General features: G+C 48.9%; 1 protein-coding gene across 2 annotated transcripts in view; it reads left to right on the top strand.

The window, feature by feature from the left end:
- CROCC (ciliary rootlet coiled-coil, rootletin) overlaps positions 1-27,905 on the top strand; it is a 69,164-nt gene that overhangs the window by 11,143 nt on the left and 30,116 nt on the right. The window contains exons 4-17 of one of the 2 annotated variants that reach the window (XM_083514564.1): positions 438-629; positions 2,170-2,253; positions 2,644-2,741; positions 3,917-4,082; positions 5,212-5,318; positions 8,043-8,270; positions 12,631-12,727; positions 15,178-15,282; positions 16,150-16,371; positions 18,187-18,386; positions 20,364-20,546; positions 21,531-21,675; positions 23,580-23,726; positions 25,502-25,732. In XM_083514564.1, the coding sequence (XP_083370690.1) occupies positions 438-629; positions 2,170-2,253; positions 2,644-2,741; positions 3,917-4,082; positions 5,212-5,318; positions 8,043-8,270; positions 12,631-12,727; positions 15,178-15,282; positions 16,150-16,371; positions 18,187-18,386; positions 20,364-20,546; positions 21,531-21,675; positions 23,580-23,726; positions 25,502-25,732 (2,205 nt within the window). Of the gene's footprint in view, positions 1-437; positions 630-2,169; positions 2,254-2,643; positions 2,742-3,916; positions 4,083-5,211; positions 5,319-6,256; positions 6,464-8,042; positions 8,271-12,630; positions 12,728-15,177; positions 15,283-16,149; positions 16,372-18,186; positions 18,387-20,363; positions 20,547-21,530; positions 21,676-23,579; positions 23,727-25,501; positions 25,733-27,905 lie in introns of those variants that run through there. The other variant, XM_083514565.1, reaches the window with a different exon arrangement.

The raw sequence follows: 27,905 nt of genomic DNA on the forward strand, positions 1-27,905 counted from the left end.
AAAACAAAACCATGCACAACCCTTTTGACAAAGCCTTTGAAAGTGGGAGCAAAGGGCAATCTCCTGCAGATGCTCTGTGTTTAAATTGTCCCAGGCTTGGGAAGATTGATTAAAAAAAAGGATTAGTTGGGTTCCCTGCCAAATTGGTGTGTGTGGTTCAGTCTGGCTGTTATTTCTTCTTAGCCTTGCGGCGGTCCTCTGCAGTCCATCAGCCCAGAGCTGGCTCCTTTGACAGGCTGCGGGCTCCCCAAGGCCCTCTGGCAACTGGTGCCGAGAGGGTAGACTGCCTTGGGACATGGAAGTTCCATGCAACCGTGATGGGCAATGGGCACAAGCTTAGAGGATGGCTCTCTCGCTCTTCCTGGGAGTTGGGGCAGGCGAGGTTTAGGCACGAGGGGCCCTGATCCTCTTCCCCTTTCTTTCCTTGGACTCCTCAGCTAGAGCAAGCGCTGCGCCTGGAGTCGGGTGAGCGGGAAAGGGAGGCATTGGAGAACAAGAGCTTGGCTCAGCAGAACGTGGAGCTGCGCCGGCGGTTGGAAGAAGAGCAGGCAGGCTACAAGAGGAAGCTCCAGGCCTACCAGGAGGGGCAGCAGCGGCAGGCCCAGCTGGTGCAGAAGCTGCAAGCGAAGGTGAGACCCCCATAAGTCCCTCCATGCGCCAGCAGCACCCCCAACCATAACTGTCAACCGTCCCTTATTTGGTGGGAAACTCCCTTATCCCAGCGCCGTTTCCCGCTGCTGTCCCGGATTGATGATGTCCCTTAAATTTCCCGGGTTTCATGCTCGCCCGGCTCGGGAGGGAAGCAGCGGCTCAGGGTCCTCCGCCGCGAGAGAGAGAGCGCGCATGAGGGGGCACGTCGTGAGGAGACGGGTGGCGGCGGGCAGGCAGGCAGGCCTTCTCTTGCGGGACTTCCGCCATACCGCCAGGGGAAGCCGGAGGCGGCTGAGGAGGCGGCCTGAGGGAGGAGGAAGAGGAGGGGATGGGGAGGGACGCAGAAGGGCGGTGCTTCAGCTGCCGTCGCAGCACCGCAACTGCCTCATGTTGGGCTTGTGGGCGGCGTGGGCGGGAGTCTCCCTCCCTCCCTCTCAGGTGGGGAAGGGCTGATGGAACTCCTCGCGCCAGGACGACGGCAGCCCCGACGTGCTGCTTAGCATCCCCTCCAACCAGTGCAGCATCTTAATGTAGTGATTTCCCCCTCTGCATCCCTTTCATAACACTATTTTTATAAATCATTTGTCCATCCATAGTCAAATTTTTACTACAAGTTTTCTGTCAATCCTACCAATGTATGTAACTATTTACAATAGCTTTTCAAATAAATTATAAACTTCCCCCATTCTTTATTAAAGAGGTCCTCTTCCTGGTTTCTAATTCTGCCTGTAAGCTTTGCCATCTCGACATCGTTCATCAGTTCTGTCTGCCCCTCTTCTTTGGTCAGAGCTGTAGACCCTTAGGATCATGTAGTCCAATCCCCTGCAAAACACAGTCAGTCGCAGCAAAAGCAGCCTGGCTCCATCAGTGCCGGATTTCTCTATAAGCTAAGCCAAATCCCTTATTTGGGCAGCTGATCCCTTATTTTTGAGGCTGATGGTCCCTTATTTTCAAATCTGTAAGTTGATAGCTATTATTTTCAAATCTGTAAGTTGACAGTTGACCCAACCCTTCCCCTGCCCCACGGCGGCACCTGCCGACCAGGTCGATGAGTAGAACGGAGCAATACCTGCTTTTCAGCATCATGATATGCCAGCAACTAAACCTCGCAATTTACCGATATACAGTGGTACCTTGGTACTCGAACGGCTTGGCTACCAAACAAATTGGCTCCGAACGCCGCAAACCCAGAAGTGTGTGTTCCAGTTTGCGAACGTTTTTTGGAAGCCGAACGTCCAGCGCCTTGGTTTTTGAATGGTTCCGGACTCCCAGAATGGATTAAGTTCGACAACCAAGGTACCACTGTATTACGGTTTCGGAAATAAGGAGCTCTGTATAGGCGTCGGCCGGCTCCATGGTTTTCCCTGCGTTGTGATTTTTGCAGAGCAAACACACACACATGCACCCCTCATGATTCGCATTGCCGGCTCAAAAATTAGGAAACCGATACTGCGATTGGGGCTGGGCGGTATCTATTGTCCAGAACCAGTTTGAAGCCCATACCTCCCACCTCTCTAGGTTGTCCAGTACAAAAAGAAGTGTGGGGAGCAAGAAGAGCAACTGCTTGAGAAATCGACGGAGCTGGAGCAGCAGCGCCTAGTGGTGAGTGCCTCTTTCACATGGGGTCTTGCTTTCTGCTCCCTCTCTCCCTCCAGGCCTCGAACTGTCGGCTGTTTTTGCTTCCCAGAAGTGTGTGGGTTTTCCCTGTTGCCGTTGGGGTGACCTTTACGTGAATGGGTGGCCCTCTTCACATGCTCAGGATCCCTGCACATATTTGAGGACTGGGATTCGGTGTGGAATCTTCTGGGGAGGGGGGAGGAAGCCTGGATTAAGCTGTGCTTTTGTGCATGCTCAGATAAACGCTGCTCCTTTCTGGACACGCTCCGGCGCAGAGTCCTGCTGCCCCAGCTTCCGGAGCTAAGCTTTTTTTGAGCCCGTGCATGTTCTGTCAAAGCCCCAGCGGCGGCTTCTCTCTGCTCCCTTCTCCCGCAGAGCCGTCTGGACATCACAGAATCACGCTTGCGGCAGGAGGAGGAGCACAGCAGTGACCTGGAAAGTGCTCTCATCCGGCTGGAAGAAGAGCAACAAAGGCCAGTGTGGGGGGGGGGTAGGGCAGGGCGGGGGGCTTTTACAAGGCACAGCTCACCCAAGTCACTAAACCCCAACCCCTTTTGTCCATCCCCTAAGCGATTGGTTCCCAAACTTATTTGGGGACGTTTTTAGTGTGTGATGTTGTGTTGCGCTTTTACTGGTTTTTTTGTTGGGAGCCTCCCAGAGTGGCTGGGGCAACCCAGTCGGATGGGTGGCATGTAAATAATAAATTTTCAGAAAAATAAATAAATTACTCAGCACCCCCCTGGAAATCAACCTAATTTAAGCAAACAAACAGAAAGATTCTGCAAGCCATTTGCGTTCGTTTATGTACCTGCCAACCTAGCAGTTCGAAAGCACAAAGTACGAATAGATATATATATATACCGCTCCGGCAGGAAGGTAAATGGCATTTCCATACTCTGCTCTGGTTTGCCAGAAGTGGCTTCGTCATGCTGGCCACATGACCCGGAAGCTGTACGCTGGCTTCCTCGGCCAATAAAGCGAGATGAGCGCCGCAACCCCAGAGTCATCCACAACTGGACCTAACGGTCAGGGATCCCTTTACCTTTTATGTACCTTTTTTTTTTTTTTTTTAAAGTAATATTTATTTGGTTCTTCAGATTAAAATTTTACAGTTACATTATCCAACATACAACATAAAAACAAGATTCCATGGAATCTCCTGGACCTCCCTCCTCCCCTTTGTGGGTCCTGTTGTTAATCATTTCCTCCTGCATCTTTTATGATCACCCAAATCTTTTGCCTCTCCAGTGTGTCCAAAATTCACCGTTAGACTATGAGGCATATTCCAATCCTACTAACGATTTTCACTGTATACAATGGTTTTTGAGATGCCTTATAAATTTTCCCCATTCCTTATTAAAGTTTTGGTCTTCCTGATTTCTGATTCTTCCGGTCATTTTGGCCATTTCAGGATAATCCATCAATTTGATCTGCCATTCTTCTCCGGCAGGAATTTCTTTGCATCTCTGGGCCAGTAACATCCACGCAGCCATGGTCACATACTTAAATAGTCTTTTCAGCTCCCTTGGGATTTCGGCACCTAGAATTCCTAAAAGAAAGGCTTCAGGTTTTTTTTTAGAAAAGATTACCAGTATATAAAAAACCAAATAGACCTGCCTCCTTACCTGCTGCCCCCTGTCACCTGCAGGAGCACCAGCCTTGCCCAGGTCAATGCCATGCTGAGGGAGCAGCTGGACCAGGCGAACACGGCCAACCAGGCCCTCAGTGAGGACATCCGCAAGCTGACGGCTGACTGGACCAAGGCCCGGGATGAGCTGGAGCAGCGGGAGGTGGACTGGAGGCGAGAGGAGGAGGTCTGGGGCATGGGAGAACCTGGGGTGGGGTGGGGGGCTTGAGGTAGGGGGCAGGTTTGGGGAGGGATGGAAAGCAGTCTAAGAAGAGGCAGAGGGATGCCAGAGCACAGAGCCTGTCCTCGGTGCCTTCATCGCCTCTGGTGAAAAGGGTTTGGCAGGTTTTGAAATGAGGGGGGTAAGAGGAATGCAAATGGGTAAAATTAATGGTTATTGCAGACAGACAGGTTATAGAATTCGAAAAGTGCAGGAAAGCTAGGGGTGAACCAATGGAGCAAAAAACTGAATAATATTATAATTTTAGAATATCTAACTGTGAAGATACATAGAATGAAAGGGTTTAAGGTCAGTGAGAAAGAGGAGGATTGGTTTGAGAAGATATTGAATTATTTGAGTAGGCTTGAACAACTTGGGACAATTAAAATGTTAAAGGGACACGGGTGGCACTGTGGGTTAAACCACAGAGCCTAGGACTTACCGATCAGAAGGTCGGCGGTTTGAATCCCCACGACGGGGTGAGCTCCTGTTGCTCGGTCCCTGCTCCTGCCAACCTAGCAGTTCGAAAGCACGTCAAAGTGCAAGTAGATAAATAGGTACTGCTCTGGCGGGAAGGTAAGCATCGTTTCCGTGCACTGCTCTGGTTCGCCAGAAGTGGCTTAGTCATGCTGGCCACCTGACCCGGAAGCTGTACGCCGGCTCCCTCGGCCATTAAAGCGAGATGAGCGCCGCAACCCCAGAGTCGGCCACGACTGGACCTAATGGTCAGGGGACCCTTTACCTTTACCTTTAAAATGTTAAAAGTTAAATAAACATTGTGGAAGGAGGAGTGTTAAGGTATATAGAAGTGTACATATGGTTAATTTGAAAATGTTATTATTGAATATATATATTATTGAGTATTGTATACCCAACGTATCAGCCGCCTGGGGGGGTTTTACTGTTTGTGTTTTGGTGGTTAGTTAAAAAAAATATATATTAAAAATGAATTGAGGGGGGAACTTGCAGGACCTGCCTCCCTGAGAAGCCGGCTGCCTGCCCCCTGACTGCTGACTTTTTGGGGGCTAGCACTGCAGAAGGGGTTTCTCGTTGCCGGCACCGTCCTCAGCCTGCGGCTTCTCCTTCTCCCTTGCAGACCTTCAACACGTACTTCCGCAATGAGCACAGCCGCCTGCTCACCCTCTGGCGGCAAGTGGTGGGGTTCAGGAGGCACTTTGGGGAGATGAAGACCACGATGGAAAGGTCAGCCCTCAGAACAGGAGCTTTGGCCACAGCCCCAACCCTGGGCCTGTCCGCACTGCCCAGGCTCAAGCTGCTGTTGTTACTGCGCCCAGTGCCAGATTTACGTATAGGTTAAACAAGCTATAGCTTAGGGCCCCACTCTCTCGGGGGCCCCCCAAAAAAAATTAAAGGGAAAAAACCTGGATGTACATTTCCAAAATACAAGATAAAAAAAACAAATAAAATAAAACCTACATACAGCAACAGTGTTTTGTGTTGCGTAGGCTCCTATGATGTAAGTAATGGGCCCCGCCTGCTAGCGTGTTCCCTAAATCAGGGGTCAGCAACTTTTTTCAGCTGTGGGCCGGTCCACTGTCCCTCAGACTATGTGGTTGGCCGGACTATATTTTGAAAAAATAATAATGAATGAATTCGTATGCCCCACAAATAACCCAGAGATGCATTTTAAATAAAAGGACACATTCTACTCATGTAAAAACACGCTGACTCCTGGACTGTCCACAGGCCGGATTGAGAAGGCGATTGGGCCTCATCTGGCCCCCGGGCCTTAGGTTGCCTACCCCTGCCCTAAAATATCACTGGTTTGCTCGTTTCTATACATAGGGTGCCTACATTCTGCATGTACTGGTTGCATGGCAACATGTGCAAATGGCTTTAGATATCTATTAGGTCCATAAATTACCATATAGCGTATATTGAACACACACAATAATGACAATTTGCTGTTGACAAAGGACATCTGGACATATAAAGGGCCCCATTACGTTCAGTAGCTTAGGGCCTCATCAAACCTAAATCTGGCCCTGATTGTGCCACAAACGGCTTGATACAAAACGGCTTGATTCTGTCCTTTTAAAATGTGGTGGGGTTTTGGGGTGTGTGTGTTACTGGTTTGTTGTTTTCATTTTGATTACAGTTCTACCTTGGGAGTCGAACGGACTCCATTCCAGAAGGCCATTCGACTTCCAAAACATTCAAAAACCCAAGCGCGTCTTCTGATTGGCTGCAGGAAGCTCCTGCAGCCAATCGGAAGCCCCGTCGGATGTTCGGCTTCCAAAAACAGTTTGCAAACTGGAACAATCACTTCTGAGTTTGCGACACTCAGGAGCCAAAACGTTCGGGAGCCAAAGCGTCCGAGATCCAAGGTATGACTGTATATATTTTGTCATTTTATATTTTGATTTTGTTCTGTGAACCGCCCTGAGACCTCCGGGTACAGGGTTGTATATGAATTCAATAAATAATAATAAAATAATAATTTGCACAAAAATATACTAATTGATTAAATCGAGCAGATGTCCCTCTCAGTGCTTTTTTTGTGTGGAATGTTTTTTCCCTTGTCTGCTCATCATTTTGAGCACCTTGCCCTAGTCATTTGAAAATCATGCTAGATCAGCATATCACATGAGGTCTAGTAACCTGAACTAAAATGGTAGCTGGGAATCTTAAGAAGCCCAGAGCACAGTTTTAAGCGCACTCTTGGTGGTGCTGCCTGCGCAGTGGCTCGTGAGGAGGAGGTACATGTTGTTGCCTGCATTTCTTTTTTCTTCTTGAAATCATTTTTCTTTGATTTTACAAATACAAATTTATAACATTCCAAATGCATATCCATACACTATAGAGATTACTCTGAATCTCAAAACTTCCACCCCATCCCCTCCATGGGTCCTATTGTCAACATTTACAGCTGCATTTTATTCCGTATTCTATATTTTAAATCATATTATCCATAGTATTTGTTACATTACAAGTGGGTTTCAAATCCTGCTAATGTTTCTATTTGCTTTAGATAAATTATAAACATTTTCCCATTCTTTTTTTAAAAAATTGTCCTCTTGGTTCGTGAGTTTTTCAGTCAGCTTTGCCATTTCAACGTAGTCCATCAACTTAGCTTGCCATTTCTCTCTCCTTTGTCTTCTTTCCATCTCTGGGCTGGTAACATCTGAGCGGCTGTTGTCCCAGACATAAGAAGTCTTTTCAGCTCCTTTGCGATGTCGGTACAGTCATACCTCGGGTTAAAGTCGCTTCAGGTTGAGCTTTTTCAGGTTATGCTCCGCGGCGACCTGGAAGTAACAGAACGCATTACTTCTGGGTTTCGTCGCTCGTGCATGCGCAGACGCTCAAAATGACGGCATGCACATGCGCAGAAGCGGCGAATCGCGACGCGCAGACGCGGGTTGCATTCTGCTCAGGATGTGAACGGGGCTCCGGAACGGATCCCGTTCGTATCCAGAGGTACCACTGCACCTACCGTATTTTTCACCCTATAAGACGCACCAGGCCATAAGACGCACCTAGTTTTTGGAAGAGGAAAACAAGAAAAAAAAGTATTCTGACTCCCATAAGCCAGGACAGCAAGCGGGAACACTGCGCAGCGATCCCGCTTGCTGTCCTGCCTTATGGAATAGCCGCACGCATCCTCTCCCTGGCAAGGGGAGCCTTCATCCCCTGCCCGGGGGAGGCTGCGTACGGCTAAGGCTCCCCCAAGAGCCGTGCTCCCTTTAACGAGCAGAAAAGCCCCCAAGAGCCGCACACACGCTCCAGCGGCTCTTTAAAGGGAGCGCTGAGCAGAGCCTCCCGCCTGCATTTGCTCCATAAGACGCACGCACATTTCCCCTTACTTTTTAGAAAGGGAAAAGTGCGTCTTATAGAGCGCAAAATACGGTATATTATTGCCTGCATTTCTCTCCCCTGAGCGACTCCTCTTGCTCCCTGTCTCGGCAGGGACCTCTCTGAGCTGGGCCACGAACTCTCCCGCTCCAGCCGCACGGTCCACGCTGCCTGCCTGAACCTGAGCAGCAACCTGCGACTGTCGGAGAGCAGCACCGGCGCCACCCTGGAGAAGCAGGCGCTGCTGATGGCGCAGCTGGAGGAGCAGCTGAAGGACAAGGTCCGCGACATGATCCAGCTGCAGGTCCGCTGCGACATGGAGAAGGCCGAGCTGGGCAACAGGTAACAGGGAGGGGGGAACGGTTGGGGGACACAGGTTGAGCACCTGGCAGTGAAGCCTGCTCTGGCCTCCAGCATGGCCTGTGGTCAGGGTAGAAGGAACCAGGCAGAGGGTCTTCTCAGTGGTGGCACCTGCCCTGTGGAACGCCCTCCCATCAGATGTCAAGGAAATAAACAACTACAGTGGTACCTCAGGTTACAAACACCACAGGTTACAAACACTTCGGGTTATAGGCTCCGCTAACCCAGAAGTAGTACCTTGGGTTAAGAACTTTGCTTCAGGATGAGAACAGAAATCGTGCTCTGGCGGCGCGGCAGCAGCGGGAGGCCCCATTAGCTAAAGTGGTACCTCAGGTTGAGAACGGTTTCAGGTTAAGAATGGACCTCTGGAACGAATTAAGTTCGTAACCCGAGGTACCACTGTATCTGACTTTTAGAAGACGTCTGAAGGCAGCCCTGTTTAGGGAAGTTTTTTAATGTCTGATGTTTTGTTGCATTATTATTATTATTATTATTATTATTATTATTATTATTATTATTATTTCTGTTGGGAGCCACTCAGATTGGCTGGGGGGAAATATGTGTGTGTGTGTGTGTGTGTGTGTGTGTGTGTATATATATATATATATATATATATATATATATGCTTTCGTAGATTTTCACGGGTACAGGAATGCAGGTTTTGGTGTCTTCGGGTGTCTTCCCGTGTAAGAGTTGGGGTGTCTAGGCGACGTTTCGACGAGGTCTCACTCGTCATCTTCAGGCTGGTGCTTACGGCTTCTTGTTACTGGAACAGAGCAGGATCTCAGTGTTTGAGTTCCTATAAATACTGTTGAGGGGGTGTGGTGTATTCTGGGCAGAGAGGAAGTTCCCAGGATAGTGTGACTTTTCTTCTTTTGTTCCTTAATTACTTGAGGGATATCTTGAGTGATTTCTTGAGTGATATTCTGAGTACCACTTAGGAGGGTCATTAAGAGTGGATTAGTTGCTAAAGCTTTCGTGTCTTGACCTCTTGAGCTTGTGAAGAGTTTTTCTGAGAAGATGGCTGTACTGCACTTAGTTGTGCTCTGGCTTGGCTTCGTGTATAGGGGCGAGCTGTGGTTTTGTGCCCTGTGTCAGTCAGATCTGTGTAGGGATTGCAGGGGGGTGTAGCATCCGGAGGTGCCACTATGGTTTGGCTACTGGATGGTGTCTGTAATTTATCTGTGGAGAGGGTCTGGGTTTGGGTCTGGTGTGGTTGATTGGTGATGGCGTTCTGTGTGCCTCTGGTTCTGGTGTCGGTTTTTGTGGGGAGGGCTAATTTCCAGATGTCTGGCAGGCGGGACGTGTCGTCACGCTTGTTCATGTTGTGAGGGTGTTTCTCTATCTCGATGGCTTCCATGATTATTCTCTTGTGGTGATGTTCCATGTTAAAGAGCAATTTGGAATCTGCAAAATTAATTTCGTGTCCTGTTTCTTTCATGTGTTGGAAAAGAGAGGAAGTTTTTTCTTCTTTTTTGACGGCATTCTTGTGTTCTGCGATACGTGCATTTATTCGTCTGTTTGTTTGTCCAATGTACGTGGCTGGGCAGACTTTGCAGGGTATTTCATAGACCCCTTGGTTTTCCAACTGGATTTTATCTTTGGGGTTTCTGAGGATATTGGCTATTTTTTGGTTGGTGCAAAAGGCTGTTTTGATATTGTGTTTATGGAGGATTTTGCTAATTTTATCTGTAGTGCCCTTGATATAAGGAAGGAGGGCCATGCCATTGTTTTCTTCTGTGTCTTGGTTTTTGGGGGGTGTTTCTTTTTGGATTAGCTTCGTAACCCTGTTTTGCTGGTATCCATTGGCGATTAACACATTTGAGAGATTCTGTAACTCAGTTGTCAAGTGGTCTTTGTCAGCCAGGCGTTTGGTTCTGGAGATGAGAGTCTTGGCTACGGAGTTTATTTGTGCAGGGTGGTGGTGTGATTGTGCATGTAAGTAGCGGTTGGTGTGTGTTTTTTTCCGGTAGATGGTGTGTCCTAGGGAGCCATCAGGTTTTTTGTAGATTAGGACGTCAAGGAAGGGAAGTTGGTTGTTGGCTTCTATTTCCATAGTGAATTGTATTTTGGGGTGTAGGCTGTTGAGATGTGTGAGGAAGCTATCTAGTTTTTCTTTCCCGTGTGGCCAAATTACAAAGGTGTCGTCAACATATCTGAGCCAGAGTTTGGGTTTGTGTTCTGACTTGTCTAAAGCATTGGTTTCAAAGTGTTCCATGTACAGATTTGCGATGACCGGTGAGAGGGGTGATCCCATAGGTGCTCCTTCTATCTGTTTGTATCTTTGTCCATTGTGGATGAAGTACGTGTTGGTTAGGCAGTGGTTGGTCAGGTCCAGGATGTATTCGGGGGGATTGTATTTGTTTTGGATGGCTGTCAAGGCTTCATTAATGGGCACTTGTGTGAAGAGAGATACAACATCGAAGCTCACAAGTAGGTCATCGGGATGTAGGTTTTGCTTCTTTATTGTTTCTATGAACTGGAAGGAGTTAGTAACGTGTGAAGCGATGGATTCTGCATAGGGCTGAAGTTGCTTAGCGAGAAATTTAGCGAGATTTTGTAGAGGTGAGCCTATGGAGCTGACTATTGGTCTGAGTGGTGTTCCTTCTTTGTGTATCTTGGGGAGACCGTAGAGTTTGGGGCATCTGGATGATTTTTCTCTGGGGATGATTCTTAGCTGGATTTCTTCACTGATAGGAGAGGCTTTTATTTTGGATTTGGTGGTTTTTTCCAGATAGGTGGTGGGATCTGTTTTTATAGGTTGGTAGGTAGGGTCTTGGAGTAGATTTGATAGTTTTGCTTGGTAGTCCGATGTGTTCATCACAACAGTGGCATTACCTTTGTCTGCTGGGAGAATGATTATGTTGTTGTCTTTCCTCAGGTTGGTGAGTGCTTTCTGTTCTTCTTTGTGTAAATTGCTTTTGGGTGGTTTGCTGGAGCAGAGGATGTTGGTGACTTCAAGTCTGATTTTATTGGCTTCATCTGGGTTGATTTTGGTTAGGCTAGCTTCGACTCCGCATATGATGTTTTCCGTGGGGATGCGTCTCGGGGCGACTGCAAAGTTGAAACCTTTGGAGAGTACTTTGGTTTCAGTTGAGGTGAGGATCCTGTCTGATATGTTATGTACTGTTTGTTTCATGGGTTGTTGTGGAGGGTGGCTGGGCTTCTGGCGTTTCTCTAGTTTGTGGAGTTTGTTGGTGTGTCTGTCTGTCTTATGTGAGGTCTCAGTTTCAGCTCTCCAGACGGCTAGTTGTTTGCATTTGTCCCAGAGTGCAGGGTGGATTTTGTTACAGAGTTTGACTAATCCACTCTTAATGACCCTCCTAAGTGGTACTCAGAATATCACTCAAGAAATCACTCAAGATATCCCTCAAGTAATTAAGGAACAAAAGAAGAAAAGTCACACTATCCTGGGAACTTCCTCTCTGCCCAGAATACACCACACCCCCTCAACAGTATTTATAGGAACTCAAACACTGAGATCCTGCTCTGTTCCAGTAACAAGAAGCCGTAAGCACCAGCCTGAAGATGACGAGTGAGACCTCGTCGAAACGTCGCCTAGACACCCCAACTCTTACACGGGAAGACACCCGAAGACACCAAAACCTGCATATATATATATATATATATATATATATTGTTTGGACGCGGGTGGCGCTGTGGGTAAAACCTCAGCGCCTAGGACTTGCCAATCGCATGGTCGGCGGTTTGAATCCCCGCGGCGGGGTGCGCTCCCGTCGTTCGGTCCCAGCGCCTGCCAACCTAGCAGTTCGAAAGCACCCCCGGGTGCAAGTAGATAAATAGGGACCGTTTACCAGCGGGAAGGTAAACAGCGTTCCGTGTGCTGCGCTGGCTCGCCAGATGCAGCTTGTCACGCTGGCCACGTGACCCGGAAGTGTCTGCAGACAGCGCTGGCTCCCGGCCTATAGAGTGAGATGAGCGCACAACCCTAGAGTCTGGCAAGACTGGCCCGTACGGGCAGGGGTACCTTTACCTTATATATATTATTTATACCCCGCCAATCTGGCTGGGCTTCTCCAGCTACTCTGGGCAGCTTCTAACACCTAAAAACACAATAAAGTAAAACCTTTCTGATACAGGGCTGCCTTCAGGTGTCTTTCAATCACTGAGCTATGGCCTGCCCCCCCCCGAAATGTTCCTCACTCTTTGCATGTGGGGTTTCTGCTGAGGAGCTTGGCTCAGGCGCAGGGCCCATCTGCTTTGCCTGCAAGAGGACTACTCCCGAAGCTGTCCGCCACCCCCGCAAGGCCAGAAAGGACCCCCGAGCGCCCCCACCGGCCCAGAACTGACCACCGAGGCTTTCTCTTCCCTTGCCCTCCAGGATCAACGAAGTCACGTCCAGCCTGGAGCGCTTGAAAGGCCAGAACGCGGAGAAGACCAAGGCAATTGAGGCGCTGACCCAGAAGCTGGAGAGTTTGGTGAGAGGAGGCAGCTGGGTTTGGGAGGGGGAGAATGATGGGGTGCAGTGGGTGGCCCTCAAGAAGAAGAAGCTCGCCAGGCATCTGCTCTGGCAGGGGCCGTGTGGCCCTAAGGGGTCTCTCCACTCTTGGTGCCATGGCCCCCCCTGGTTCTGCCCCCCCCAGGCTGGCATGTGTCCCCCCCTCCCCTTCCTCCCTCACTTGAGCCTGGGACTCTGTTGCTTTCATCCCATTTTTGTCTTCCTCCTTCTGCTTTCTGTGCTCCAATATTCCATTGATTGACTGATTGATTGATTGATTGATTTACAAAAGTGTGTGCAATGTCTCTCTCTCTCTCGTATATATATTTTTTCCATGTAACGTTTTTACAAATCAGTTGCATTTGTTGAGACATTGGGGAGATAAGGGGGAAAGAAGTGGGGGGGGGAGATGGGGGGGGTCGGGTGGCGATGTTTCTATTTTACTTACTACAGTGGTACCTCGGGTTACATACGCTTCAGGTTACATACGCTTCAGGTTACAGACTCCCCAGAAATAGTACCTCAGGTTAAGAACTTTGCTTCAGGATGAGAACAGAAATCGTGCTCCAGTGGCACGGCGGCAGACCCCATTAGCTAAAGTGGTGCTTCAGGTTAAGAACAGTTTCAGGTTAAGAACGGACCTCCGGAACGAATTAAGTACTTAACCCGAGGTACCACTGTATATGTAGGGTTTGGTGTCAGCGTTGCTTTTGCAGGTCCTCTGCTGTTCGCTTGTGTTCCTTTGGTGGTGAGAGAGGTTAGGGTTGGCCTAGGGTGTGGCTGTTCATTTGCGGTTGGCTGTGGTGGTCTGTGTTTTCATGTGTGAGTGGGGTGGGTGGGTGTTTTGGATCAGGTTAGCCATATTGATTTGTATGCCGTGGGTGGATTTTTGTCGTTGTCTTGTTGGGCTGTGTATGTGATAAAGGGGAGCCATACCAGGGTGAAGTGTCTTCTTCTATATTGAGATGTTTAAAAAGGGGAGAGAGGAAGAGAGAGAGAGTTTTCCTAAGCTTTTCTTCCCACTTCTCAACTGTTCTCTGCTCTGCCTCCTTTGAGGACAAGGGTAAATTTCCTCGTCCCCTTTTGGTGTGTGTGTACGTTATGGTCTAATCTTCTTCCCATACTTCTCACTCGAGTCCCACTTCATTTGAGCTTTGTCATGGATGAAAAACTGGGGGGTGGAACCAGAGGGGGGAGATTTATTAATGCCTAAAGCCCTTCCAACCCTGCCTGGGTGAATCATAGAGTTGTAGAACTGCAGAGGGAACCCCAAGGGTCATCCAGTCCAACCCCCTGCAATGCAGGAATCGCAGCCGAAGGCTCTCTGACAGACATCAATCCAGCCAGCCTCTGCTAAAAAACTTCCCATGAAGGAGAGCCCACCACCTTCCGAGGGAGTCTGTTCCACGGCCGGACTGCTCTGACCCTCAGAACGTTCTTCCTCACGTTGATTCGGAATCTCCTTTCTCGTATTTTGAATTTGGTGGTTTTGGGTGTTCCCCTCTCTGTAGCAGCCGAAAACAAGTTTGCTCCATCTTTGGGGCACCCAGCAGGTTAAGGAATCATCCCTGGAAAGTAGAACCAGGTATGGCTGGGAAGGACTGAAACTCTGGAGAGCTGCTGTTTAGCCAGTGTAGACGAGACTGAGGCAGGTGGGCTTCGAGTGTCAGGCAGCCTCCTCTCTTCCTTTGGTTTTGTTTTGTTTTGTTTTTAATTATAATATAAATTTTATTAGTATTTCCCACACAACAACAACACCACGAAAAATATTGAAAAATAACAATACACAAAACACAAAAACCAACATTCAAAAAACAAAAAAAGCAAATCCATATCTTACAAGTTAATAATATAAACACTAAAAAGAACAACAAACATTGACTTCTACCAATCCCACAGCACCTCCTCTATCTCTCATTGTGTCTTCCTGTTTTCCTTATCATCTCTATCCTAACATCTAGATATAAATCCCTCTTTTTTATCCTTTCACTTCACAAGGTTATTCCAGACTCATCCAGATTTATATCCTCGAACCTTGACTTTTGAGGTATTCATTTAGGCACTCCCATTCTTTTTTTAACTTCACTTTTTGGTTTTGGTTTTATTATGTCTGTCAATTTTGCTAATTCTAAATATTCTGAAAGCTTACATAACCACTCTCCCCTAGTGGGTAACTGATTCCCTTTCCAATACTTAGCCACCAGGATTCTTGCTGCAGATGTCGCGTATAAGAAAAAAATAGTTTTGTCTTTTGGAATATCATCATTTAAAATTCCTAAAAGGAATGCCTCTGGCCTTTTACTATATGATATTCTTAGTATTTTCTTTATTTCTTCACGGATCCTCTGTTCCTTTGAGTTCCCTCCAAGCTGCCTCCCTCCAATTGCCCAGCTTGCTTTGCTGACCATCCTGCCCCGTGTCTGGTTCCAGGAAGCCTCCCATGCCCAGGAACAGGCTGCGGCGGAGGCCGAGGAGGTGGAAGCCCTGCGGACAGAATCCGAGTTGCTGCAGCAGACCCTGCGCGACCTCGCTCAGGTACACAGCAGAGGACCCCCATTGTCCCTTTCGTGGCATCTGGCTCATCTCTTTTGAAGCTGGGATATAATAATAATAATAATAATAATAATAATAATAATAATAATAATAATTTAATTATACCCCGCCCATCTGACTGGGTCTCCCTAGCCACTCTGGGAGGCTTCCAGCCAAGTATCAAAAGCAATACAGTGTCAGACATTAAAAACTTCCCTAAACAGGAAGTTCAGGTGTCTTTTAAAAGTAAAATGCTTATTAGGGACGCGGGTGGTGCTGTGGGTTAAACCACAGAGCCTAGGACTTGCCAATCAGAAGGTTGGCGGTTCGAATCCCCGCGACAGGGTGAGCTCCCGTTGCTCGGTCCCTGCTCCTGCCAACCTAGCAGTTCGAAAGCATGTCAAAGAGCAAGTAGATAAAGAGGTACCACTTTGGCGGGAAGGTAAACAGTGTTTCCGTGTGCTGCTCTGTTTCGCCAGAAGTGGCTTAGTGATGCTGGCCACCTGACCCGGAAGCTGTACGCCGGCTCCCTTGGCCAATAAAGCAAGATGAGAGCCGCAACCCCAGAGTCAGTCACGACTGGACCTAATGGTCAGGGGTCCCTTTACCTTTAGTAGTTGTTTATTGCCTTGACATTTGCTGGGAGGGGGTTCCACAGGGCAGGCGCCACTACCGAGAAGGCCCTCTGCCTGGTTCCCTGTAACCTCACTTCTCGCAGCGAGGGAACCGCCAGAAGGCCCTCGGTGCTGGATCTCAGTGTCCGGGCTGGATGATGGGGGTGGAGACGCTCCTTCAGGTATACAGGTATGCAGCCAAGGGGGCACTTCTGCCTGGTCCCACTGTGAGCTTTTATTTTTGTTCTCCCTGTAGGCCGTGATCTCCGACGCGGACAGTGCCATCCACCTCCCGGCCACGGACACCTCAGACAGCGACGCCACCGGGCTCAGCCTGCGGGGCTTGTCCTCCAGCTTCCGGACGCCCTCCCCGCTGCGCCGTTCCTCCCCCCACCGCCGCAGCCTGTCCCCCATCTTCCCAGACTCCACGCTGGTGGTGGTGCAGTCGGCCCTGCAGAAGCGCCAGCTGCAGCTTCAGGTGAGGGAGGAGGGGGGGTCCGATTCCCACCCCACAGCCCCAATCAGCCCAAAGGCCAGGGAGGCAGGTGGGGCACTTTGGGGGAAGAAGGCCCTTGCCAAAATCCTGAGCAGGCCCACTTCATGGAAGGGAGCACTGGAGAGGATAATAATAATAATTTTGCCGCAGCCTCTCTGGGCCACTTGCAACATATATAAAAGCATAATAAAACACTGAACATTGAAAAGCTTCCCTAAACAGTGTTTGCCTCACTTAAGATTGGGCCATGATTCAATATCTCCTTGCAGACATTGATAAGTATGTGGCCTGGCGTGTAGCACTTTTTGCAACTGCCGCCAGGAAAATTAGAAAAATATTATATAGCCGAGATAGCTATCAACTGCAAAGGAGATGTATTTATTTGACCCAATCTACACCAAGCTGTATCTTTCTCACTAAACTTTGTACATAATTGTCTTTTATTGTTTAATATTAGTTTTAATATATTAGAGGCCCCACAGTGATTTTAGCTTATAAATTTCATTGTCTAATGTTTCAATTTATATATTAAGGAGTTTCTATAGTTTTGTGCAGATTAGGTCATGTTTTGACAATGTAAATGTTTTAAGTTTTTGTGTCAAACTAGTATATATTTTATTGACTGACATTGTATACATTGCAGCAGCCTTTGTCTATAAGCAATAAACTTGACTGACTGACACTCAGGATTGGGGGCGGGAAGGGGAGAGAGGAGTCCCTAAACTGCAAGGGGAGAGGCCACCCCCAAAAAGGCATCGCTCACTCTCCCTGTGTGAGAGCAGGAGTACAAACTGGGCTTCTTCCCTGTCTAGACCGTGCAAATGTCCTCAGTTGGTCTCGTTTTCCATAACTTATTCTGATTCTTGTCACACGGATCAGGGACACCTGTTTTCCAAATGGCATCCGGCCTCTCACCTCTGGTTTTGCAGACTTAGTTGGCAGCCTCATCACCTGCCATGATATGGGGGGGGGGCTAATAGCTTGGTTTTTGGAAAGACACAGGAGACACGGGTGGCACTGTGGTCTAAACCACTGAGCCTCTTGGGCTTGCCGCTCAGAAGGTCGGCAGTTCAATCCCCGCGATGGGGTGAGCTCCCATTGCTCTGTCCCAGCTCCTGCCAACCTAACAATTTGAAAGCACACCAGTGCAAGTAGATAAATAGGTACCACTGTGGTGGGAAGGTAAATGGCATTTCTGTGTGCTCTGGTTTCCCTCACGGTGTTCCATTGCGCCAGAAGTGGTTTAGTCATGCTGGCCGCATGACCTGGAAAGCTGTCTGTGGACAAACACTGGCTCCCTCAGCCTGAAAGTGAGATGAGCGCCGCAACCCCAGAGTCGCCTTTGACTGGACTTAACCGTCCAGGGGCCTTACCTTTGGGAAAGACAGTCAGAAAGAGAGGCTTCCATATACTTGTACAAGACAACAATAGATAGAGAAAGTAAACATGTACACAAAACATGTGCAGCCAGAATGCAAGGCCGACAAGTAAGCCCTCCTTGCTAGCCTAAATTTACTACCCTGTCGACTTGAGGAAACTGGAAACCAGAGTCCCAACAATTGTAGTATCCTTCTCTGCTGAACTGTGATTGTTGGTGCTTAGGTCATTTTAGACATCCTTTAACTGCTTCATTTATGGTGGTTTGCTGTGCTGTGAGCTGCTCTCTGGGAGAGAAATACAGTGGTAGCAACCGCAGCGATCAGAGTTCTCCTTTTCCTCATCTGGGTGTGGGCTTTGCTACCTGCCGGTCTGTTCCTGAGCCTGACGTTGCTGCTGGCTTTTACTTTTTACACCCAGGACCTCCGGGGGAAATACGAGGCTGCGCAGGACCTTGTGTCGTCCCTGAAGAGGCAGTTGGCAGAGAGCGACAACGAGCGCCGTTCCCTGGAGCAGAAGATCCTGCAGCTGAAGGGGGACCTGGACAGGCTGTCGCAAGCCAAGGAGGACGCGGTTCACGATGCCAACCGCTTTCGGTCATCCGCGGAACTGCTGGGCAGGTGAGGCACCTCGAATTGCCCTCTGGAAGGAAGCAAGGAGCACCAGGAAGGCAAGGCATGCCTTTGTGAAATTTCCCCACCGCTTCTCTGTCTGAGTTCCTGCCCTGGCTGTGTCTCCTTCCCAGCAGCCTCCGCTGAAAGGGCTTGTGTGAATGTTGGCATATAAAGACTGAAGCCCCCTCTGCACAGAGGGGGGCAGAACAACCTGGATCCAGAGGTGGCTTGTGTGTCTCTGTGTGAGTCAGCGCTCTGGGCTGCCTTCTTTCCAGTCTGGAGGAGTAATTCAGCACTGTGCTGTTGGAGCGGGGGGTCCCTCACTTGGCCTTGGCCCTGGATACCTGAAGGAGAGTTACTGCCCCCAGCGTTTCCAAAAATTGGCTTCTTGTACTCCGCCTCTTGGGGGGACGCGGGTGGCGCTGTGGGTTAAACCACAGAGCCTAGGACTTGCCAATCAGAAGGTCGGCGGTTTGAATCCCCGCGACGGGGTGAGTTGCTTGGTCCCTGCTCCTGCCAACCTAGCAGTTCGAATGCCCCTCAAAGTGCAAGTAGATAAATAGGTACCACTCTGGTGGGAAGGTAAACGGCGTTTCCGTGTGCTGCTCTGGTTTGCCAGAAGCGGCTTAGTCATGCTGGCCACATGACCCGGAAGCTGTACACCGGCTCCCTCGGCCAATAAAGCGAGATGAGCGCCGCAACCCCAGTTGAGCCACGACTGGACCTAATGGTCCGGGGCCCCTTTACCTTTTACTCCGCCTCTTTTTGCTGCATTGTTTTCCCAGTTATTTCCAATTCACATCCCTTTCCTAATAATAATAATAATAATAATAATAATAATAATAATAATAATAATAATTTATACCCTGCCCATCTGACTTAAAAGACCAAAAACACACTAAGATGTCACACATTAAAAACTTCCCTGATGTCTAAAATGACCTGTCAGGGAACTGACATCGGAGCTAGAGGCGGAGGGAAGACTCTCAAATGATGCTGGAGAAGGGCCCAGCAGGGAGAGAGGCAGCTCCGCAGATGGGGAAGCAAATCAGCGCAACACCAGCGATAAAGGGGGGCTGATGGGGGAATTGGTGAGAGGGCTCCAGGACTCTTCACCGGACACCAGCGGGGAGAGCACGGGTCCTCCGCTACCCACGTCCACCCTGCGCAGAAGACTTCCGCGCAGAGAGAGTAGGAGGAGACTAGGTGTCAAAACAACTTTTATGTTGGAAAAGATTTAAGAAATGCCCACTGACAGATTCTGCTAGCGACTGAGGCAACCCTGAAGTGAAGGGCTGCCCAGACTGAAAGGTTTAGCAAGGCAACAAAGCCTGGAGAGGTGGCAACTTATGCACGAGCAACCCATACACATTACATGACCTAAGCACCAATAAACACAATAAAAAATTCCTTCCAGTAGCACCTTAAAGACCAACTAAGTTAGTTCTTGGTATGAGCTTTCGTGTGCATGCACACTTCTTCAGATACATATCTGAAGAAGTGTGCATGCACACGAAAGCTCATACCAAGAACTAACTTAATTGGTCTTTAAGGTGCTACTGGAAGGAATTTTTTATTTTGACTATGGCAGACCAACACGGCTACCTATCTGTAACCAATAAACACAGTTCAGCAGAGAAGGATACTACGATTATTGGGACCCTGGTTTCCAGTTCCTTCAAGTCGACAGATTGTGCAGAACAACCAAAACACACAATGGGTAGTAAATTTAGGCTAACCTTATATTACCTTCTTTTCTTTTTCTTTTTGGTTATTTTAAACTTATTGGCCTTAACAGATGTCTGTCCACTTGCCCATGGGACTCCCCCTCTTCTCAAGAGAGAGAGAGATGGTCATGGTTGTGAATGCACTGGGACGGAACAGCCTCAACGGCTGTTGTGGGAAGTTGATGGAATGGGCGCTGTCCTCTGCTCCCTTACTGTCCTCGCCGTGCTGTAGTGTCCCCTCCTTTCTCCTCTCCAGCGAGAAGACGAACCTGGAAAAGAACCTTCAGGTGTTGCAGCAGAAGCTGGAGGTCCTCCACCTGGAAAAGGAGAAAGTGCAGCTGGCTAACATCGACCTTCAGCGACAGCGTGATGGCCTGGAAGAGGAGAAAGAGGACCTCTTAAAGGACCAGGAAAGGGCTCGGAAGGAAATTGAGCGGAGGTAAAGTGGGAGATTGGTGAGATTTTTTTCTTGGGGGTGGGTGTCCCCTTTCTTCGAGAGGGACTGAAGCTGATGTGGTCTCAGGTCCAGTTCTCTGGCACTAGGGTTGGGGGACATCTTGCAGTGGCACAGAGGCATGCTGGGAAGGTATGGAGCTTCCTTCAAAACACCAAGTCAAAAGCAGCGGACACTGCAAAAACGTTGAATGTTGTCTGCCCAGGAATCATGTGGTGCCTAGGGAACAACTTGCACCTTAATATCAGCAAGGCAAAGGAGATGGTGTTGGACTTTCGGAGGAAGAGAGGAGAACTAGCCCCGCTGTACATCGGGGAGGGCTGTGTGGAGAGAGTCTCCTCCTTTAAATTCCTAGGAGTTTATCTCAGAGAAGATCTTACTTGGAAAATCAGTACAGCCCAGGTGGTTAAGAAAGCCCAACAGAGACTCCATCTCCTTGGAGTATTGCGGAAGAACGATGTCAATCAACATTTGATAATCTCCTTCTACCGGTCAACAATAGAAAGTGTCCTTTCATACTGCATCACGGTGTGGTACGCTGGTTTGACATCAACTGATAGGAAGTGTCTACAGAGGGTGGCGAATACAGCACAAGATATTATGGGCTGTCCCGTGAATCCGCTGGATGAAATAGTGGAAGAACGTTGCCTCAGAAGAGTGAGGACAATTCTCAGGGGTGATTCACACCCTGGCCGGCACTTTCTTGATCTCCTGCCCTTGGGCAGAAGATATAGAAGCACGATTAGTCGCACCAACAGGGTAAAGAACAGCTTCTATCCGTGGGCTGTTAGGCTGCTGAATGAAAAGATAACAACAGGGCAACTGACTTTCGGGTTTGGTGGGTGTGCATCAGTAAACGAGGGAAATTAAGACTAAGAGAGCTGAGTGGGGGGTGCTCGTGTAATCTCACTGTATACAAGTGACAATAAAGTATTTCAATTTCAATTTCTCCCCTCTTCTGTCTCCTAGTCGCAAGCAGCTGGAGCAACTGGAAGCCAAGAAGTCCGGCCTGAAGAAGGAGCTTGTGCTGGTGAAGGAAGCCCTGAGCAAAGCCCTTCTAGAGAAGGAGGTCTCTCAGCATGAGAAGGCCGAGGGCGATGAAGCCCTGTCCAAGGCAAGGAGGCAGCTGCTGGGGAGGGAGAGACCCAATGCCCTTCTGAAATGTGTTGGGGGGTCCAGAGGTAGCATTATTATCAATTTACGATGGGGTAGAACGGGCACCCCCAACCTTTGGCCCTCCAGATGTTTTGGCCTACAACTCCCATGATCCCTAGCTAACAGGACCAGTGGTCAGGGATGATGGGAATTGTAGTCCAGAACATCTCTGGTTTCACCTCAGATCGTATAAATCTTTCGCCCATCTGGAGGGCCAAAGGTTGGGGGTGCCTGGGGTGGAAGGTTCGCTGGCTAGGAAGGACTTGCTCACAAATTTATTGACAGCTGCACGAATTATGATAGCTAGGAAGTGGAAGGGGCAAGCAGAATATAAAATGGAAGGATAGCATAAAGAAGTGTGGGATATAGCTACTAATGATGAATTAACATTAAGGTAAGATGGGGACGTGGGTGGTGCTGTGGGTTAAACCGCAGAGCCTAGGACTTGCCGATCAGAAGGTTGGCGGTTCGAATCCCCGCGACGGGGTGAGCTCCTGTTGCTTGGTCCCTGCTCCTGCCAACCTAGCAGTTCGAAAGCACATCAAAGTGCAAGTAGATAAATAGGTACCACTCCGGCAGGAAGGTAAATGGCGTTTCCGTGCGCTGCTCTGGTTCGCCAGAAGCGGCTTAGTCATGCTGGCCACATGACCCGGAAGCTGTACGCCGGCTCCCTCGGCCAATAGAGCGAGATGAGCGCCGCAACCCCAGAGTTGGTCACGACTGGTCCTAATAGTCAGGGGTACCTTTACCGTTAAGATGGGGAATATGCAGGAGAAATGATTTCAAGGAGATATGAAAGGTGTTTGTAGAATTTGTACCGTTAAAACAGAAAGGGGTCAAACCATCGCAAGAGGCATTGAAGTTTTGGAAGCTGGATAGTTACAATGGAATGGTCTCGGGGTGTGCATCCACTTTTTTATTCTTATTTATTTAGGATTATTACCTTGTCAAAAAAAAATGTTAGGGGAAGGCTGCAGGGTGTGTGTTATTGGGATGCTTTTGCTTTTCTTTTTATTATGTGTTTTGCGTTTGTATATTCTGATTTTATGTTGTAACGGCCCTGAGACATGCAGGTATAGAGGGCTGTATACAAATTAAATAAATAAATAAAATTTGGCAGCCCCCCCAGGTGCCTTTTAGTACGTCCAAAACAAGAAGTGCAATCAATGAGGCTAAGGCTGCCCTCATGCCTGTGTTTGGGGATCCAGAGCACGCACACCATCATGCTTGCTTGAGACCATGAGGTGGGTCCTGCAGGATTAGGCCACAGGCAGCCTTCAGCCTGTCTTGGCAGCTTGCTTTGCTCTAGTCCCAGCAAGCAGGTGTATTTTTTTTAAAAAAAATTATTATTATTATTATTATTATTATTATTATTATTATTATTATTATTATTTACTGAATCTATATACCGCCCTATACCTGGAGGTCTCAGGGCGGTTCACAGAAAAGATCACAATATATAAAATCAAAATTAGAACAATAACCCAATAACACCCTCCCCCCCAAAAAAGAGCCACATTTTAAAAGTGCATAGGGTGTCAATCAGATCAACCAAAGGCCTGGTTAAAAAGGAACGCCTAAAGGTGTGTAATGAAAGCACCAGGCAAACCTCCCTGGGGAGAGCATTCCACAGACGGGGAGCCACTGCAGAGAAGGCCCCGTTCTCGTGTTGCCACCTTCCGGACCTCTCTAGGAGGAGGCACACGAAGGAGGGTCTCAGAAGATGATCTCAGGGTCCAAGGAGGTTCATATGGAACCGGAGCCACCAGGCCTTTGTGGGATGGCTCTTGCTTCTTGCAGGGGCCTGGGTTTGGCACCTGGGGTCACAGGCTCTTTTGCACCTCCTTTCTTTTCCTGTCCCAGGCCGAGGCGAGCCGGGCTGAGCTGGAGCTGGCCTTGAGCCGCCTGAAGTCGGAGGAGTCCTCCCTGCGCGACTCGCTCTCCAAGATGAGTGCCCTCAACGAGGGGCTGGCACAGGATAAGATGGAGCTCAACCGGATAATCATCCAGGTAAGAGGGAGGAGGGCTAGTGGCTGCAGAGAGGGAAGTGTGTCTTGTATTGTCTGCAAACCGAGAACATCCACATCTGAAGGATTTGTGCCAGAAGGAGGTGTCAGAGTGTAGGGCTTGTCATGGAGTGGGAGAATGTCCAGAGGTCTTTGTCCATGACAGAGCAGAGGCAGGAAAAACAGTTCCTGCACAGGAAGTACAATATTTTTTGCTCCATAAGACGCATTTTTTCCCTCCTAAGAAGTAAGGTGAAATGTCTGTGCGTCTTATGGAGCAAATGCACTGGACTGCAGAGGGATCCCTCGGCTGCCGCTGCAGTCGTGAACTGAGGGATGCCTCTGCAGCCGGAGCCATGGCTCCCGTCCGTCGCTCGCAGTAAAGCCAGCAGAGAAAGAACCGCTGACACACTCTGTGCAGCTCTCGCTTTTCTTGCTTCAAAGCAAGAGCCGCAGAGAGCATGTCAGCGGCTCTTGCTCTGCTGGTATTACAGCGAGGCGGGAGGAGGGACGTCCCTCCTCCCACCTCGCTGTAAAGCCAGCAAAGCACCTGTCCCAGTGTCTCCTCCTCCTCTTCTTGCTCCAGTGTGGCCTCGCTTTACAGCGAGGCGGGAGGAGGGATGGGCACTCAAAGTGAGAGCTGTGCAAAGCAGGACAGAAGCCACGTAAGCGGCTCTCGCTTTGCTTGCTTTAAAGTAAGAAAAACAAGAGCCGCTTACAGGCTCTGCGCAGAATATGTTTTTTCTTCTTTTCCTTAAAACTAGGTGCGTCTTATGGTGTGAAAAATTTGGTACCTCCTTCCGGCTTGGGCATGAGGTCCAGCACTACTTTGCCCATAATTATTTGGGATAGCCAATGTTGCAGGTGTTAATATTGCACAGTTTGAAGTGACTGGAAGCGTAAGAACTGACCCCTTTTGGAAGAAATCATTGTCTGGGTGCATAAAAATATTATTCAAACTTTTGCTTGCTGAACTCCCTTAAAAACAGAACATAAGCATCAAAGATACATCCCAAAAAATCCCTACATTATCTTGTTCTGTCCGGCACAGGCTCAGCGTCTTCTTAGAAATAAAAGATTTCAAATATCCAAACAAAAAAACCCATCCCAGCCTCAGTTGGCCTTAGGCCAGGCATAGGCAAACTCGGCCCTCCAGATGTTTTGGGACTACAACTCCCATGATCCCTAGCTAACAGGAGCAGTGGTCAGGGATGATGGGAATTGTAGTCCCAAAACATCTGGAGGGCCGAGTGTGCCTATGCCTGCCTTAGGCTAATGCAGCTCTTGGAGAGTCATTGGCATGCATAGTTCAGAGAAACTTGAACATCCGCCAAGCTTTCAAGATGGCGAATTTGCAACTCAATACCTTTATCACATGATTAAAGTTTCATTCTCCAAAACAATCAGCAGTTATTCATTACCTCATTAAGGAGCTCAGAGTCCTTTAGAAAACAACGCTGGAAAACACCCAATGTTAGCAACCCTTCAGCAATGCACATTTAGCCGTTTTCCACACATACATTTTCCATTTCTGTGTGAATTAAATCTATTATAAACGTGTGTGTGTGTGTTTTTGGCTTTTCCAAAGTATACAGTCATGCCAACGATGGCAAAAGAACTTTCTGTGAGAGGTGTCCTATTGTGTATATACGTGTGTGGGGTTTTTTTTGGGGGGGGGGAGAAAGACAGAACAGCTTTCTCCCTGCTCAGCATCCTGTGTGCTGAGTAACCCTCACTGCCATCCTCCCGCTTTCTCCCTCCCCATCCTTCTGGGCTCAGCTAGAAGAAGAGAAGTCTTCTCTCTTGGGGAAGAAGCAGGAAGTGGAGCAGGAGAAAGCCACCATCCGGGACGAGTTGGTGCGGCTGGAGCAGGAGAAGCTGGACCTGGACACAGAGCGCCACGGATTGGGCCACTCCCTGCAGGCTGTGGAGCAGAGCCGGGCGACGCTGGAGCAGGAGGTGCTGATCCTGCAAAAGGAGAGAGGGCAGCTCCAGGAGCAGCTGGGACAGGTGAGGGGCAGCACTGGCAGGCAGCCTTTGTCCTGTTAGGAGAAAAAAAACTGCTCCCTTTCCCTTATCCAAGAGCCTGTATAGAATCCTTAAGTGGGTTGCCTATTGGTAGGATGAAATAACAGAGAAGAAGAAGAAGAGTTTGGATTTGATATCCCGCCTTTCACTCCCTTTAAGAGGTCTCCAAGCGGCTAACATTCTCCTTTCCCTTCCTCCCCCGCAACAAACACTCTGTGAGGTGAGTGGGGTTGAGAGACTTCAGAGAGGTGTGACTGGCCCAAGGTCACCCAGCAGCTGCATGTGGAGGAGCAGGGAATCAAACCCGGTTCCCCAGATTACGAGTCCATCGTTCTTAACCACTACACCACACTGGCAGTATATAACCAGAGTATACTGAGAAGCAAAGCAGCTAGTAAGCCTGATCTTTATCCAACTGTTGCAACAGGGTCCTCACTCACCATACGCAGGAGGGAGGAGGAACCCAGAACAATGGTGTGCAAGCCCTTATATAGACTTTTGAAATTGCCCAACCTGTAGCCCAAGACCACCACCCAAAAACATCATACATACATCGCAGAAGGAGGCGGTCTACAACAGAAATCCTGTCTGCCAGGATACCTAATAATGGTCGCTGATTGCATTACCTGGGTACACTAGCCATTCTTCTGTGATGGTTAATACTAAGAACTAACTTAGTTGGTCTTTAAGGTGCTACTGGAAGGAATTTTTTTATTTTGGTTAATACTTTAGTTCCTGAATCCAAGTCACAGGCTCACCCTATTCATACACAACTGTGCCCTCAAGACAGGATTTGTAAGCAAAAAGACAATGGGGAAGCTTTCCCCATTTGCCTCCCTTCCTGCAGAGGAATATTTGAGGTCACTGGGAGAGTCAAAATGGCTTCAGGATTGCTCTCCTATACTGTTTCAGACACCTGGTTCATATACTTAGATATGTGTGTGTTTGTGAATATTTATTCTATATTTGAGACCTTAAAATTCTTATAACAGTCAAGAGCGGTAGTCTCGTAACCTGGTGAACCGGGCTCGCTTCCCCGCTCCTCCACATGCAGCTGCTGGGTGACCTTGGGCTAGTCACACTTCTCTGAAGTCTCAGCCCCACTCACCTCATAGAGTGTTCGTTGTGGGGGAGGAAGGGAAAGGAGAATGTTAGCCGCTTTGAGACTCCTTCGGGTAGTGAGAAAGCAGGATATCAAATCCAAACTTCTTCTTCGTCATCCTCCTGCTGCTGCTCTGTCTGCAATTCACTTTTCTAAAGCTCAGAGCAGATTGTCCTGCAAGACAGGACACAGCTACTTAGTGCAAGCTAGTTGATCATTGCGATGTCTGAGTTGCTGGTCATTCCTCACAGACCTCCACCACTTTGATGATGGTGGTGATTTTCTATACTTATATTCCACCCATCACATGATCTCAGGGCAGCTCATGAGAATGTAATGTTCAGTTGCAAGAGAGCTCACAACTGAGATATCGGGAGCAGAGCTTTGCAGAAGCTGTGTCGCTCAGGTCTTCATAACACAGAGCTTGCAAAGCTAATTGTCAGGGAACTGACATCGGAGCGAGAGGCGAAGGGGAGGCTCCCAGATGATGCTGGCGAAGGACCCAGCAGCAGGGGGAGAAACAGCTCAGTAGAGGGGGAAGCTAATCAGCGCAACACCAGGGATAGAGGGGGGCAGATGGGGGAATCGGAGAGAGGGCTCCAGGACTCTTCACTGGACATCAGTGAGGAGAGCCCAGGTCCTCCGCTGCCCACGCCCTCCCTGCGCAGAAGACTCCCGCGCAGTGAAAGGAGGCGGAGACTGGGTGTCAAACAACTTTTATGTTGGAAGAGGTTCAAGAAACGCCCACTGGCGGATTCTGCCAGCGATTGAGGCAGCCGCGATGAGAAAGGGCTGTGCAGTCAGAAAGGTTTAACAAGGCAAATTAGCCTAGAGAGGCACCAGTTTACGCACGAGTAACTCATAGCCATTACACTAAAGTTTTCTGATATTCGCACCCAAATCTGGGATCTGCTGAGCTGGCAGTGGCTGAATGGTTTTTGTTGCAGGGCTGAGGTTGGCATCGTAAACACCAGGCTCTTGCTTTAGCCCTGCTGGGTGGAGGGGCTGGGGAAACAGAGAGGGACCATAACAGCCAAGGGGCATCTAAGCAGT

Source organism: Podarcis liolepis (genome assembly GCF_965112155.1).
Source record: "Podarcis liolepis genome assembly, chromosome: 7".
Taxonomy (NCBI): domain Eukaryota; kingdom Metazoa; phylum Chordata; class Lepidosauria; order Squamata; family Lacertidae; genus Podarcis; species Podarcis liolepis.